Source organism: Sander lucioperca, chromosome 13 (genome assembly GCF_008315115.2).
Source record: "Sander lucioperca isolate FBNREF2018 chromosome 13, SLUC_FBN_1.2, whole genome shotgun sequence".
Classification (NCBI taxonomy): domain Eukaryota; kingdom Metazoa; phylum Chordata; class Actinopteri; order Perciformes; family Percidae; genus Sander; species Sander lucioperca.
This window is the reverse complement of record NC_050185.1, coordinates 24,714,631-24,729,855: the sequence shown is the minus strand read 5'-3', so window position 1 is coordinate 24,729,855 and position 15,225 is coordinate 24,714,631. Positions and strand designations below refer to the sequence as shown.

Sequence of the window (15,225 nt, the reverse complement as noted above, 5' to 3'; positions counted from 1 at the left end):
CGTCAACAGTAACGTTACCTGAAAACAGCGTGTAGTTCCTTTTTTTAGCAAGTTTGCTTTATGTGTCATTGTGCATAAATATGAACAATACCGTTGCTGTCAATGGGTTTATCTGCTAACGTTAGCTACCGACGGTTACCTCAGAACAATCCAGCAAATAGACGGTACCCTAGTGCCGTTACCTGAAACAGATGATTTAACGTCACCGCTCATTTTACACACAGTTTAGCAACAAAACTAAACGCTGAGGGAAGATTACTACGTTTTTCATGTTGGTTTTGAGCGCTATGCATCCCCACTAACCTGGAAAGCATTTTAAACAGTAACGTTAATACAGCGTGTTGGAGGAATACAGCGTCTCCTGCAATGAGAGAGAGAGCGGCTGACCGTTCGCCTGAGATCAGTAGAGCAGACGGCTCTGCAGAGTCGTGTATAATTATGACTTTATGACATTTCATAAACAGCTGATGGAGCGGCGGTGCATGCGCCCAAGTCAGACACGTAACTATGGGTAACAAAAGACATCGCAACTTTTATCGAAATTTTTTACAAAAGCTCCCTCGAAATCAGGCATTTTGGGCCGCAACAATCTCAAAAAAAGGCCGCGAAATCCTGGAGGGACTGCCCTTGTGTGTTTTTTCACGTGTTATGGTGCGCATTCACTAGTGTATTTTTGTTGTTGTGGTGGTGCGCGTAGGCTACTCCTGATTTTGTTAGTCATCTCATCTCTTATATGCTGTGTCTCTATGATCCTATCCTGTGCTATTGATAGTAGCCTACTCGTGGACATTGCGCCGTCATCACGTGCTGTAGTAGGGGGGCCCACCTTGATAATCCTGCATAGGGGCCCGGTGTTGGGTCATTACACCACTGGCCCGAGTGCATTTGACCTGCATAAAATCGGCATATGTCAGACTGACCTGCCGGTCGCTGGTCATGGCCGATCACTTGAAAATCGGCCAATTCCGGTCACCGGCCGGTCAATCGGTAGATCTCTAATTCTAAGATGAATGTGAGTTTTTAGGATTAAAAGGTTCTGCAATTGATGTTTTCCAAAATACCCCATTTACATATGCTGTTTATAGGAATTAGATATTGTACATTTAGCATCATTTTTATGTATGAAAGAGATTTGTTTCACATGTCATTTTGCTGTTTAAAAACAGATATTATGTAACTAGCTTTGTACATGTCATAGAAAACCGGAGTGTGTCCTGAAAAGCATTCACTTCAAATGGTCACTAGCTCTTGTTGGGGAAAGCTGAGGTTCTCCCCCCACAGCACAGATTTTGCATGAGGACGGGTCTAATGGTTTGATCCCTGAGTCCATAGATGAGAGCACTCAGACACCTTGGAAGGATACTCAAGAACACAAAACAAACATTGTAAATACGTACAATGGTTAATCTCCTCACTGTTCTAGCAATGACTATAATAATGGTGGAGAACATGGAAGAAGTTAGAACCAGGCATAGCTGAATCAGGTGAAGCAGAAGCGTTTGAAGAACCTTTCTGGCTGATGCTTTGTCTGTTGAGGCAGACGTGGCTACAAGTGCTACACCAACATAGGAGCCGATGATTGCTAAACCCACTGACACAAAGAGAATGCTGGCATACACTTTTTCAAAATCATTAAAGATTGGTGCAAAAAACATGGCTTCTTTAGAGCAAAAGTCATTCATATGTGGATTAAAGGGGATTATTGTGAACGTATGTACCAGCATAAAAACTCGAATGAGGATATGGATAAAACTGAAGGCCCACACCACAGCAATGACCATGCCTGTGCTACTCACAGTGAAGATAGTAGCATGCCTCAGAGGCAGGCATATAGCCACATATCTCTCAACTGACATCACAGCCAGGGTGAGAGGAGAGATTAAATCTGTGGCAAGACAGAGCAGAACAAGGAAACCACATGCATCAAAGGGAATTTTCATATTAAAACAAGCCAGGATGTAAAGCAGAAGGTTTGGTACCTGCTGAAAAGTGTCTGCAAAGAGCAAATTAAACAGCAGAATAAATCTGGATTTCTCACAAAACACCGGCTTACTCCTCAGGGTGAACAGCAAAACACAATTAATGTAGAAAAAAGAGCAGATTGAGATTACGATAAACAAGCCAAACAAAATCTTCTCATATGCTTCTGGACCTGGATCCAGATTAGCAGTGACATTGGCCTTAGCCTGCAGCAAATACACCATTATGGGACGATATCTGAAGAAACAAAAGGCTCCTTTGGCTTGCGGTAGTTGTACTAGCAAGCTATATAACATACAAAGTAATGAAAAAAAAGTTCAACTTCTCCATCACCACAAATACCTCTTCAGTGCAGAATCCCAAATTATCCATCGATGTTGAGCAGTCAAGTCAGGAGGTTAGAAGCCATGTTCATTTTCAAAAGAGCGAAGCTGATCTGGTGCTTTTTTTTCCTGCAGCGTACGGTATATATGCTTTGTCCTCAAGCCACCCCTTACAGGACATCATTACATCAGCATGGTCATTAGATTAGAAATGAATGATGTAATCCCTCTACCGCTGTGTGACATTTGTTCCACTGCTTTCAATACTTCCATTGCCTGTTCTATTTTTGGCTTTCAATTAATGTACCTAAACACAAGTAGCTTTGATTTACATAAAAAAAGGAAGTCATTATAACTTGTTAACCCATCTAAAGATAGTTTTATTTGGAGACAGAATTTACAAACGGTTGTATTGCATTGTGTAGCACCAGAATTGATTAGTCAACTTGAGATCGGTCCTTTCACTCGACACCCAATGCAGTTTGATTTATTATTAATATATTTTCTGCATTTCTACATGCTTTTATGATATTCCCAGCTACTTAAAAGCAACACATTATGATTAAGATGACAAAGACGGGTGCTAGTGTGCATGCTTAAAGTCTGACAATACAGAAAGCATATGCCTCTGACAAACTAAATCTGCTGACTGTCAAGCCACCAAAATCAGTGTTCATGTTAGCAACGTAACAAGTAACAATTCTCTCAACGTATTAGAGAAACCACCGGACAAAACTTATGCTTGGTGCAAATAAGTATGCAAGGAGAGTCATTTCTGCGTATAATTAAAAAACGACTGACATTTTTTAAACCATCTTTCAGTTGCTCATGGCCTCACAGGCTGACTTACAAGCCTATATCAGTCCCTCCAGGATTTTGTGGCCTTTTTTTGAGATTGTTACAGCCCAAAATGTCTGATTTTGCGGGAGGTTTTGTAAAAAAAATTGCGATAAAAGTTGCGATGTCTTTTGTATTTATGTTTCAATGAAGTTGCGAGAGTCAGTGAAAATTGCAAAAAAAAAAAAATTTGAATAAAATTACTCTGGGCTGAGATTTCCTAGTAACCTTACCAAAAAGGCTCAGGATGCTGCAAATGCTTTTAACACAATCCAACCCCACCTGCTGGTGAGAAAATTGGTGCATTTGGGAGTAAATCCCCAATTGATCTTATGGATCTATAACTTCTTGACAGGCCGCAGTCAGCAAGTCAGATTTAACTCATGTATATCATCTTTAAAAACTATAAACACAGGGGCACCACAAGGGTGCGTTCTGTCGCCTATTCTATACACATTGTACACCAATAATTGTCAAGCCTCCTCTTCAGCCCACACTTATTTTAAATATGCTGACAACACAGCACTGGTTGGTTTTTTAAAGTCTGACATTTCTTCTGTGAATGGATTCCAAAGGGAATTACAGGGTTTCACTCAGTGGTGTTCTGATAATTTTCTTGAAATAAATGTGAAGAAAACAAAAGAGATGGTCATAGATTTTTAGTAAAAATACAATAATAGCCACCCCTTCTAAGATCAATGGTGAACTAGTAGAGAGGGTCTCAACCTACACATATTTGGGAGTTGAAATTGACTCTAAACTAACTTTTAATGAATGTGCACTGAATAAAACTAAGAAAATGCACCAGCGGATGTTTTTCTTTATGAAACTAAACACTTTTAGATTAGACAGACATATTCTTGTAATGTTAAAAGTATCCTCCAGAGTGTTCTGTCCTTTGGCCTTATCTGCGTGTCTGGCAACATGCATGTTAAGGACCAAAGGAGACTGCAGCGCATGATCAAGATGGCCAGTAAGATCATAGGACTTCACCAGGTGTCGGCAGCCCAGCTGTATAACGAGCTTATCTTAAAAAAGACTGACCAAATCCTTAATGACCCCACTCACCCTCTTCATCATACATTTATGAGAAGCAACAGGTCATCTGGTAGAATTTTACAACAGAGAATTAAAACAGAAAGGTACAATAAATCATTTGTGCCTACAGCGATCAGATTGTATAATGACCAAGCACATCGCAAGCACTTTAATCCCGCACTGGCACTTTAACTGGATGGTAGATCTCAATTTTTAATGTTTCGTAAACGTCAGATGTTGGATTGTCTTTGTTATTTCTGTAGTGTTGTTTATTTTTTGTATTGTCATTGTTGATTTCTGTCATTGTCATTTCTCTAGTATTGTTATTATTTTCTCTATACATGTGTATTGGCTTGTCTGTGGTGTCTATATGTTTAGAGAATATGTTGTGACAAGGGCGTGTAATGAATAACCACATGAATTTCCCCTTGTGGGATAATAAAGTTTACCTTGACCTTGACCTTGAAATGTTGGTATAATATGAAAATGGCTGGTGGATTTAAGACAAAAAAAATTTATTTATTGAATTAATCAAATTTGAACATATATGTCAGTGGCTTGCTGATCTTTACATTGTTAATTAAATTCCTAACCTGGCGTGACCTTTCATAAAGTACTTATTGGACTTTAACTTATCATTGAACTTACAATAACAAGGGTAGCTGTCCTTTTTTTAAAACCCCAAAAAAATGGCTTCTGAAATGACCGAGACCTCAGGGTGCTCTGTAGCCCGCTCCCATTAACCTTTTTTCGGCTAAATTTAACTGTAAAGACCACTAAACTTAACTGTCACGTGACCACCCAGCAGTTTACTTGTTTTTTAGGATATCATAGGAATTGGTGTGCATACGTTTTCGTATGAACCCATTCATGAGAATGCATTGAACAGGGCTGTGGGGGTATCTCAGACCAAAAAGTTGAGAACCACTGTTCCTTCCTTTTGCTCAAATTTGGATTTGACATCTGATTGCCATGTGTTGTATATATATGTAGTATTAAAAAATATAATATATAATTGTAGCTCGCCTATAAGATGTTTACATTAGTTTTATCAATGTAAAAACGTATTATTCTAATATTATTCTGCTTTATCATTTAATGTCCTAAAGAAAAGAGAAAACAGCAGTAGATGCAAGTCAGTAAAAATTTGACTCCTGCTAAACTTTCCAACAAATTAGGTGTCTGGGGAATACTCTGAGGTATCACTGAGAGAAATCCCCACAGCTGACCCGATCCCCTGATAACTCATTTATACAGATTTAATATTCAAACCCTTACTCATCATCATCTCGTCATTAAATATTGATATAATTAATACCTCCAGTGGGTGTTTATCAGTAATCTTAATGATGTGTACCTTTTGTGGAGACAAAGTATGGCAAAGTTTAACAAGTCCAAAGTAAATGGAGAAAACTTTAATCTTCAATGTCTGTACTCAAGTTTGAAGTTGCATGCAGCTGGAAATAAACATATAAATTGTGTAAATAATGTTTCACATTTTGAGCTTCTTTTGACAGGAGTTTTATGTTAAACCTGTTCTCCAAGCATAAAGTGGGGCTGGAACTGACACCAACATCTCTGTTGCCACTGAGATTGTTCATTCCCCCTGGTTGCCAACATACAGAAGTGCATAGTTAGGTATAGTTTCCAAAGTAGTCTCCACAGCACTGTGGAGTAAGGTCTGGCTACACCACAGATGCATTCAGGGATAAAGGCAGTGACACACCAACCCGATTATCAGCCGTCGGACAGTCTGGCGAGGTCAGTGACTTGAGTCTGTTCAGTGTGTTCTGTGCTGTCGTCTGTCCGAGGAGCTGTCGGCCTTCATTTTGGCCAACCTGACTTGTTGCGTCAGAGAGCGGGCAGTCGGACTCCATGACCAATCTGATTGGTGGAGTGCTAACTCGGAAATGACAAGCGGGATGAGCGTGACTAAGCCTCTCAAAATCTGATGAAAGTCTTTTAAAGTGACCTTTGTCGATCTGAAATGAAGACAGATTCAGCAACTGCATGGCCTATTTCTCGCTTAAAATGTTTTCAGAAACACGTTTCGGTGAACTATTTTCGTAAAATATGAGATTGTATTCCGAACGAGCCGCCATTATGCCAGGTTGAAAAATCCGGGAGCAGCCAGACCCACGTGATGCGTTCGTCTAATCAGCTGCTGGTTTTCATTTTTTGGGCGACAATACAGATTAGCGCCGCTTGCTGTTATGGAGACGTATTACATGCTCAAGTCGGCGTTGCTTCGGTGTGTTCTGAGGCACTTTTTGGACCTCGGGGAGCCGACTGATCAGTCCAACTGCCTTTTCTGCCGACGGTCAGCTGTCGGGTTAGTGTGTCAGGGGCTTAAGAGAAAAAAAAGCTCTGGGTTGTTTGCATTTCTTTGAACCAATCACAACCCTCTTGGCCGGTGCTCTGGACGCAGCAACAGTGGCTCTGCAAAATAGTCTCAGAAAAGGAATATTCACACCGCAAAGAAAATGTCACATACAATATTAAATTGTTCACGTAATACAGTAATGTGAGCTATTTAAATTAGCTGATACATGGTTAAACCTCATTAGCTCTTACCAGTGTATCTCCGTGTGTACTTCATCCACAGCAATCCCACCAATCGGTCCCAAAATGTCCCAGTTAGAGAGGAAATGCCCTAAACATATTATTTCTAAATCTTTACAATCATTCCCCGAAACAACCAAGCAGGCCTGTCTTATTGCACAATACAAAATGTCTTCAAAACCTGCCATTTTCAGCATGTAGCTTGCTAGCTTGAAGTTTGTTGTTTTCCAAAGCAAAGGGATTTCGAAAACGGCAACACACAGAGAGCAGAAGGTGAGGGACTCGCGCCAGATGTCGGGCAGTAATCCTGGAAATGTACTTCTGTTGATCCAGACTATTTCCAAGTTAATATAAAGCATATATGTTATCTAACTATAATTTGAGGAGGTTTGAGGAACCTTTGTGCATGCGTCTCCTGTATGGCAGTACAGCAGCGGCGGCAGACGGCTCATTGATTGCTACAAACGTCGGTCTCCTGAGTGAAAGCCCTGTGTTGTTTGACCCATCCACCACACCAACCTCCTTATGTGGGTTTTCGGACTTTAATACTACTCTCTACTGTTGTCTCTCTTAATACTACATAATGTTACAGCGCCACAGTAGAGCTGCTGCTATGACCAGTGCGTCACATACAGAAGCTAAAGGTTGATGTAATGAAATTGATGTGTTCAATGGACCCTCCTCATTTCCGCTGAACATAGAGATACAAGTTTTGACTTGATATCGTACTTTCAGGAAAGTGCATTGGAAAGAGATTAATGAATTCTAAAAGTGTGACCACTCCTGTCTTAATTTCAGAACCCCAAAGCAATAGTGGTGCATAGAAGTTTGACATCACTTTCAGAGTTCTTTGACCTTCTGGCGAGCAAAGATCATTCATAGAAACTTTCTCCAGCTGGTTCGGTGTTGGGCGGTCTTCTCTGCATCCTTCCAGGATGATGTTTTTTTCGTTATGCTCAACAGACATTCTCTAGCTGTTCTTGGGCCTTCAGGCTTTCTTTCCCTTGTGGGTCCCAGGTCGTGTTGGAGGGTGGTGCTTGTCTTGGGCAAACACCTTTCCTTGCTGTATGTTTTTCATGAATGTTTCTGTAATTGTTTGTGTTCCACTAAGTGGATGATTGGTCCACCTAGCTTTACCAGAGCCCCGTTAGCCAGCATGTTTCCGGGTGCATCCAGGCTGGCCTTTATGGTAACCGTAGTGGCACGAGTCACTAAACCACTCAACGTACTTCACCGTGCCTGGCAATCCCGTACTTAAGCTGTTTCCACCTCTCATAACTTACACGAAGGGTTGGATTTTAAAAGGTTTTGTTTCTTCAATGAACTCTGAATTTGCACATGTGATCCTCTAGATTAAGACAAGATTGATGAGACTTTTCGTATATTTTTTTAGAGTGGATTGACTCTTTTCAAGTTCATATTGAACATTGATAAATGCACACTTTCAAGAAAAAAAAAAAAGAAAAAAAAGATTCCTACCTTAATATTGAGTATGTTTACATGCACATTAATATTCCACTATTATTCCGAATATGACAATATTCCCAAGTTGATACAGGTCATTTAAACAACATATTCTTGGTTGGATATTCAAAATAAGGCCTTCTCACCAAATATAGCATTTTCCAATTAAGACATTTGGGATATTACGGTATTATTTGGGTTTTAGAGGCATTCTTTGGACACGTATATAGCCCATTCGGAATATGTGTCTCAATCGGGGGGTTTTAACCACAGTTTACGGCCTCTTCCCTGTTTACGGCATTCAGTCAGCTCTGTGCGTTGCTATAGTTGCTGTACACAAACTAACCAGCCAATAGTTTGCAAGCTGCAGACCCGATAAGAAGGAGAAACACAGCTACTTTTAAACATTATCGAAGATTTGGATATCAACAGGTTTTTGAATATGAGCCGATCTTTTCAAGAAGCTGGTTGAAGGAATGAAAGAGGGATGCTGTGTTCACATGCTCCAACAAGTCCTCCACCGCTGGTAAACTTTGACAAAATCTTATGTTGCATGGCTACATGTAAACAGGAATATTAGAATATTCACTTTCATTAGCCATGTAAACAGCTCAGTCAGAAAATCGTCTTTTTCGGAATAAGGGCAAAAAACAGAATATTATGTGCATGTAAAAGTAGTCACTGACCCCTGACATATTAACTGTAAAAAAGCTCAAAGAAAACTGTAGAAGTTCATTTGGCTTCTGCCAACAACTTTTTAATGTAGAGACGCCGGTCGTCATGTCTTGGGACGCGTTTCCTTAAATCTCATGTGCCTTTTGCTAAATCTAGAATGTAAATATTGTTGTGGCAGCGTTGTTTTTCAGCTGCTGAAACTCTCCTGGTAGCTCATTTAGACACATTAAATATTCAAACCCTTACTCATTAATGTTTTCAGTAAATATTGACATAATGAATGATTCCTGTGGGAGTTTATCAGGAATCAAGGAGAAGGGATGACGTGTACCTCTGTGGAGACAAAGTATGGCAAAGTTTAACAAGCAAAAATAAGTAAAGTCCAAAGTAAAAATAGAAGAAAAACAAAATGTAACTCTGATCTCCAATGTCTGAAACTAAAACTTCTTTGTAAAAAATTGTGCTTAACCATTTAAAGCTGCACTTGATAAGATTTAAAAAAAAATATATTGTTTAGTTTATATTATTTTATCGGATATGGATATCACAGTAGCATTAGAGATGCACTGTGTTAAGTGTTTGTAGTGAAATGCTTATTTGCAACACCTGTTCTGTAATTGGACTGCAACAAAGAGGAACATCTCTTCTCCATTTCCTTTTCATTCTTTCTTTTTCAACAAGGTGCAAAAGCGCATATGGTATACTTTACAGAGTAATATAAAGTATATATAATTAGTTGTTAACAATTATATATACAAAGTTTAACAAATGACAAAAGAAATATACAAGTTTGTCCACAATTCAAATCCAGTGCCATCTGTCTCCCTGGAAGTGATTTTTGAGTTAGGGTGACATCACAGTAATTTGGTTTTTAAGGTTTTTATTTTTATTTATTTTTATTAGTGGTGTTTTTTTTAACATCATAATGGTGGCATGGCGGCATACACCTTAAACCTTGATTTGTAGAAACTATTAAAAAAAAATTATGAAACTAAAACTAAAGAAATAGAGTGTATCAAAGAAGTTCGCCAAAGAAGAATGATATTTATTCATGCAAGGAGTTTTTGCAATTGAAGTTTAACATTGACCTTAATGAATATACATTCTGAAATTAAGGAATAGAAACAATTACAATGTCTTATTCATTCTGGAAGGATTTCCACAATTGGACTTCGGTTACTAATCTGAATATGCCAGCCCTAATTTATACTAACATTGAAAATGTTACTTGGATCCAGGAGGGGGTCGGTGATGTCTTTGAGGTGTGAAAGCACAAGGCGCTCAAAGGACTTCATAACCACAGAGGTCAGGGCGACGGGTCTGAAGTCATTAAGTCCTGTGGTCCTTGGCTTCTTGGGAACAGGGATGATAGTTGAAGCAGGCTGGCACGTGACATGTCTTCAGCGAGGTGTTGAAAATGTCTGTGAACACTGGAGACAGCTGGTCAGTGCAGTGCTTCAAGCTGGATGGGCAGACGGCATCCGGTCCAGCAGCTTTCTTGGGGTTCTGTCTCCTGAACAGTCTGTTGACGTCTTTCTCATTGATGGAGAGAGTCGTCACTGAGGTGGGTGGGGAGGTGGAGGGGGGGACCTTTAAGGTGGAGGTGATGCACTGTAGCTGGAGCTGTTGGGAGGTGTCGCGGGGGATGGTATCTTGGAAGACCCTTTGTTGGGAGGTGTAAGGGGGATGGTTACAGGATTGACCCACTGTCTATAAAAGCGACAGTAGAACTCGCTAAGGTTGTTGGCTAGGCGTCGGTCGTTGGTGGAGTGGGGGGCTATGGGCTTGTAGCTGGTGATCTGTTTGAGCCCTCTCCAGACAGAAGCAGAGTCGTTCACTGAGAACTGGTTTTGGAGTTTCTCAGAGTACCGTTGTTTACCCTTTTTCACCGCCTTGCTAAACTTGTACTTCGCTTCTTTAAAGGACAATTCCGGCGCAAAACGAACCTAGGGGTTATTAACAGATGTGTACCCACTCTGTCGCTCTCTGGGACATGTTTTCATGCTAATCGAATGAATTTTTAGCTTGAAAGACGCTAGCACGGACCGCCGATTAGCTTTGAACGCTAGTATTCGGGGCACAGGGAACGTAAAAACAAATCGCTATTTATACCACTAAAAAGGCTCAAAATATCACCAAACTTCAACGGTAGCATTATGAGGGTCCCTACATGTTAACCGAAGCATTGAGAACTTTGTAAGTGTACAGACAGTTTATTGAACGAAGAGCTGCGGGAGCTCCGTGAAAGGGCTACGAGAGAGAGAGCTACCGGTAGTCAATGCCGCAACACAGCCTCGTACTTCGGGAAACTGGTAGTGTACCTGCGGACATTGTGAAGCTATGGCCACCGAACAGGAGTGTCTGTGTTGCAAGGAGTGGGACCTGTTGCATCGCGATGCCCAAGAGACGCAGTGTTTTGTACAGTCTGAAGATTTCCCCTTTCTGATAAACAGGGCTGTACTTGAAACTTTTTCGGCAAATTTCGGCGACCCAGACCGGAGGGACCAGATGGACAGTTATCCACTGAGTAGGTACACTAGACAAGTTATGCAGAGTGCGATTATTTCAGATATATTGAGCAAATTGCTTTTGATTTTAGTTTGCATCGCCAGCTGTAAGTCATGACTGGTTTCCAAGACGGCGGCGGTATGTAAACATGAACGCAAGTGTCTTTATAATCTATCTTTTCAATAAACTTGTCTGTACACTTACAAAGTTCTCAATGCTTCGGTTAACATTTAGGGACCCTCATTATGCTACCGTTGAAGTTTGGTGATATTTTGAGCCTTTTCAGTGGTATAAATAGCGATTCGTTTTTACGTTCCCTGTGCCCCGAATACTAGCGTTCTAAGCTAATCGGCGGTCCGCGCTAGCGTCTTTCAAGCTAAAAACTCATTCGATTAGCATGAAAACATGTCCCAGAGAGCGACAGAGTGGGTACACATCTGTTAATAACCCCTAGGTTCGTTTTGCGCCGGAATTGTCCTTTAAGTCTGTCTTTGTCCCCACTCCTGAACACCTCTGCCTTATCCAACCTTAGCCTTCTGAGTTTGGCTGAGAACCAGGGTTTGTCATTGTTGAAACTCACCCTGGTGCATGATGGAACACAGCAGTCCTCACAGAAGCTGATGTATGATGTCACAGCCTCTGTGTACTCATCCAGACTGTTGGTAGCAGTCCTGAATATGTCCCAGTCAGTAGAGTAGTCAGTAGAGTCCAAGCACGTCTGGAGATCCTCCACAGCTACACAAAGGGTTGAATTGTAAAAGGTTTTGTTTCTTCAATGAACTCTGAATTTGCACATGTGATCCTCTAGATTAAGACAAGATTGATGAGACTTTTTGTATAATTTTTTTTATAGCGGATTGACTCTTTTCAAGTTCATATTGAACATTGACAAATGCACACCTTCATGAAAAAATGAAAAAGATTCCTACCTTAATATTGAGTATGTTTACATGCACATCAATATTTCACTATTATTCCGAATATGATAATATTCCCAAGTTGATACAGGTCATGTAAACAACATATTATTGGTTGGATATTCAGAATAAGGCCTTTTCACCAAATATAGCATTTTCCAATTAAGACATTTGGGATAATCCGGTATTATTCGGGTTTTAGAGGCATTCTTTGGACAAGTATACAGCCCATTTGGAATATGTGTCTCAATCGGGGGTTTAAACCACAGTTTACGGCCTCTTCCCTGTTTACGGCGTTCGGTCAGCTCTGTGCGTTGCTATGGCTGCTGTACACAAACCAACCAGCCAACAGTTTGCAAGCTGCAGACCCGATAAGAAGGAGAAACACAGCTACTTTTAAACATTATCAATAGGGTTGGGCATCGTTTGGATTTTAACGATTCTGATTCCAATTCCGATTCTGATTCCAATTCCGATTCTGATTCCAATTCCGATTCTTCCTTTCGATTCCGGCTCTTATCGATTCTCGATTCCGATTCTTTGAGGGGTGGAGTTGAAACGGGTCACATGCTTATTTCATAAATAAGAGTAAAGTTTTATTTTAATTCAGTGGTGGTTTCCAGTTTTACCGGGCTTTTTCAACATAAAATAAAGCCAGACTAGAGCGCTGCTTACTGTGCTCCAAGGCTGCAACACAACAAGCGCCTGGTCGCTACGGAAACCAAAACTTGCGCATGTTAAATTTGGAATCCATGATCAGATTTGAAACCAAATCCTCCAAACGATTCCAAACAATTCCAATAAAGAAACGATTCCACTGGAATCGTAATTTTTGAAACAATTCCAAGGAGGAATCGGTTCTCGATGCCCAACCCTAATTATCAAAGACTTGGATATCAATAGGTTTTTGAATATGAGCCGATCTTTAAGAAGCTGGTTGAAGGAATGAAAGAGGGATGCTGTGTTCACATGCTCCAACAAGTCCTCCACCGCTGGTAAACTTTGACAAAATCTTATGTTGCATGGCTACATGTAAACGGGAATATTGGAATATTCACTTTCATTAGCCACGTAAACAGCTTAGTCGGAATATCGTCTTTTTCGAAATAAGGGCAAAAAACAGAATATTATGTGCATGTAAAAGTAGTCACTGACCCCTGACATATTAACTGTAATGTGCTTACCGAATATCTACAACTAACAGATGAGTGTTGAAATGACCACTATAATGTCTCATACTGCACATCCTGTAATGATCAATAGATACTGGCTCAAAGAAAACTGTACTTTAATCAATCTTAAAATCCTTTGAATTATATTTAAAAATACAAAATAACTATGTATGTGTGCATAGTTCATTTGACTTCTGCCAACAACTTTTTAATGTAGAGACGCCGGTCGTCATGTCTTGGGACACGTTTCCTTAAATCTCATGTGCCTTTTGCTAAATCTAGAATGTAAATATTGTTGTGGCAGCGTTGTTTTTCAGCTGCTGAAACTCTCCTGGTAGCTCATTTAGACACATTAAATATTCAAACCCTTACTCATTAATGTTTTCAGTAAATATTGACATAATGAATGATTCCTGTGGGAGTTTATCAGGAATCATGGAGAGGGGATGACGTGTACCTCTGTGGAGACAAAGTATGGCAAAGTTTAACAAGCAAAAATAAGTAAAGTCCAAAGTAAAAATAGAAGAAAAACAAAACGTAACTTTGATCTCCAGTGTCCGAAACTAAAACTTCTTTGTCAAAAATTGTGCTTAACCATTTAAAGCTGCACTTGTTAAAATAAAAAAAATAAAAATGATTAAGTTTATTTTATTTTATCGGATATGGATATCACAGTAGCATTAGAGATGCACTGTGTTAAGTGTTTGTAGTGAAATGCTTATTTGCAACACTTGTTCTGTAATTGGGCTGCAACAAAGAGGAACATCTCTTCTCCACCTCCTTTTCATTCTTTCTTTTCTAACAAGGTGCAAAAGCGCATATGGTATACTTTACAGAGTAATATAAAGTATGTATAATTAGTTGTTAACAATTATATATACAAAGTTTAACAAATGACAAAAGAAATATACAAGTTATACATAATATAATATAAAAAAAATATTCAAATCCAGTGCCATCTGTCTACCCGGAAGTGATTTTTGAGTTAGGGTGACATCACAGTAATTTGGTTTTTAAGGTTTTTATTTTTATTTATTTTTATTAGTGGTGGTTTTTTTTAACATCATAATGGTGGCATGGCGGCATACACCTTAAACCTTGGTTTGTAGAAACTATTAAAAAAAAAACCATGAAGGAGTGGCCAAAGTGGTCAAAACTCTAAAAACTACAGGCTTGTAATTCACACCTTCCAGAGCACTCTGGATCCCCATTCGGTCAACGGCCCCTGAACACAGCATGAGGTCGGGGCCTATAAAACCTTCGGACACACCTTTTTCCATTGTCTTCCACTGGTGGCTCACACTGCTGAAGGAAGCACACAAGCGCTTGTGCTAAAAACTTCCATTTCTAAACAAAGTGGATTTAATGAAGGGATCCTGGAAACACACGTTGTGTTTCAACGCTGCAGAGAGAACAACAACGTTCTCTAGAAGAAAATCGGACACGGACACCGTTGTTTCTTCAAAGTCGACTCTGGCTTGTTCCCGCTGCCCTGGGGATCAGAAAGCTTTTCTCCGCGCCCGTTGACGAGCGGCCAGATTGCGTTCTGTTTTTTTTGTGGAAAGCTATGGACAGACACGAACGGACTGAACACACAGTAAGAAGGCTTAAGGTTTTCTGGGCAGAGGAATAGTGTGTTTTATTAATGTGTAGAGGCTAATGTTGCCATTGTTTACCATTAATGTGATCGATTAATAAGCGCTACTGGTGCACAGTTGATTTATTAATCTATGATTGTGACCGCTGAGT

At 40.0% G+C, this 15,225-nt stretch overlaps 1 protein-coding gene across 1 annotated transcript; it reads right to left on the bottom strand.

Moving 5' to 3' along the window:
- Nucleotides 1–1,241: 1,241 nt before the first annotated feature.
- LOC116055025 (odorant receptor 131-2-like) lies at nucleotides 1,242–2,204 on the bottom strand. Its single transcript, XM_031306777.2, has one exon. The coding sequence runs from the start codon at nucleotides 2,202–2,204 to the stop codon at nucleotides 1,242–1,244; it is 963 nt and encodes a 320-aa protein (XP_031162637.2).
- Nucleotides 2,205–15,225: the final 13,021 nt, after the last annotated feature.

Coding starts and splice junctions, on each gene's coding strand:
- LOC116055025 (XM_031306777.2), bottom strand. CDS start 2,204: ATGGTGTATTTGCTGCAGGCTAAGGCCAATGTCACTGCTAATCTGGAT.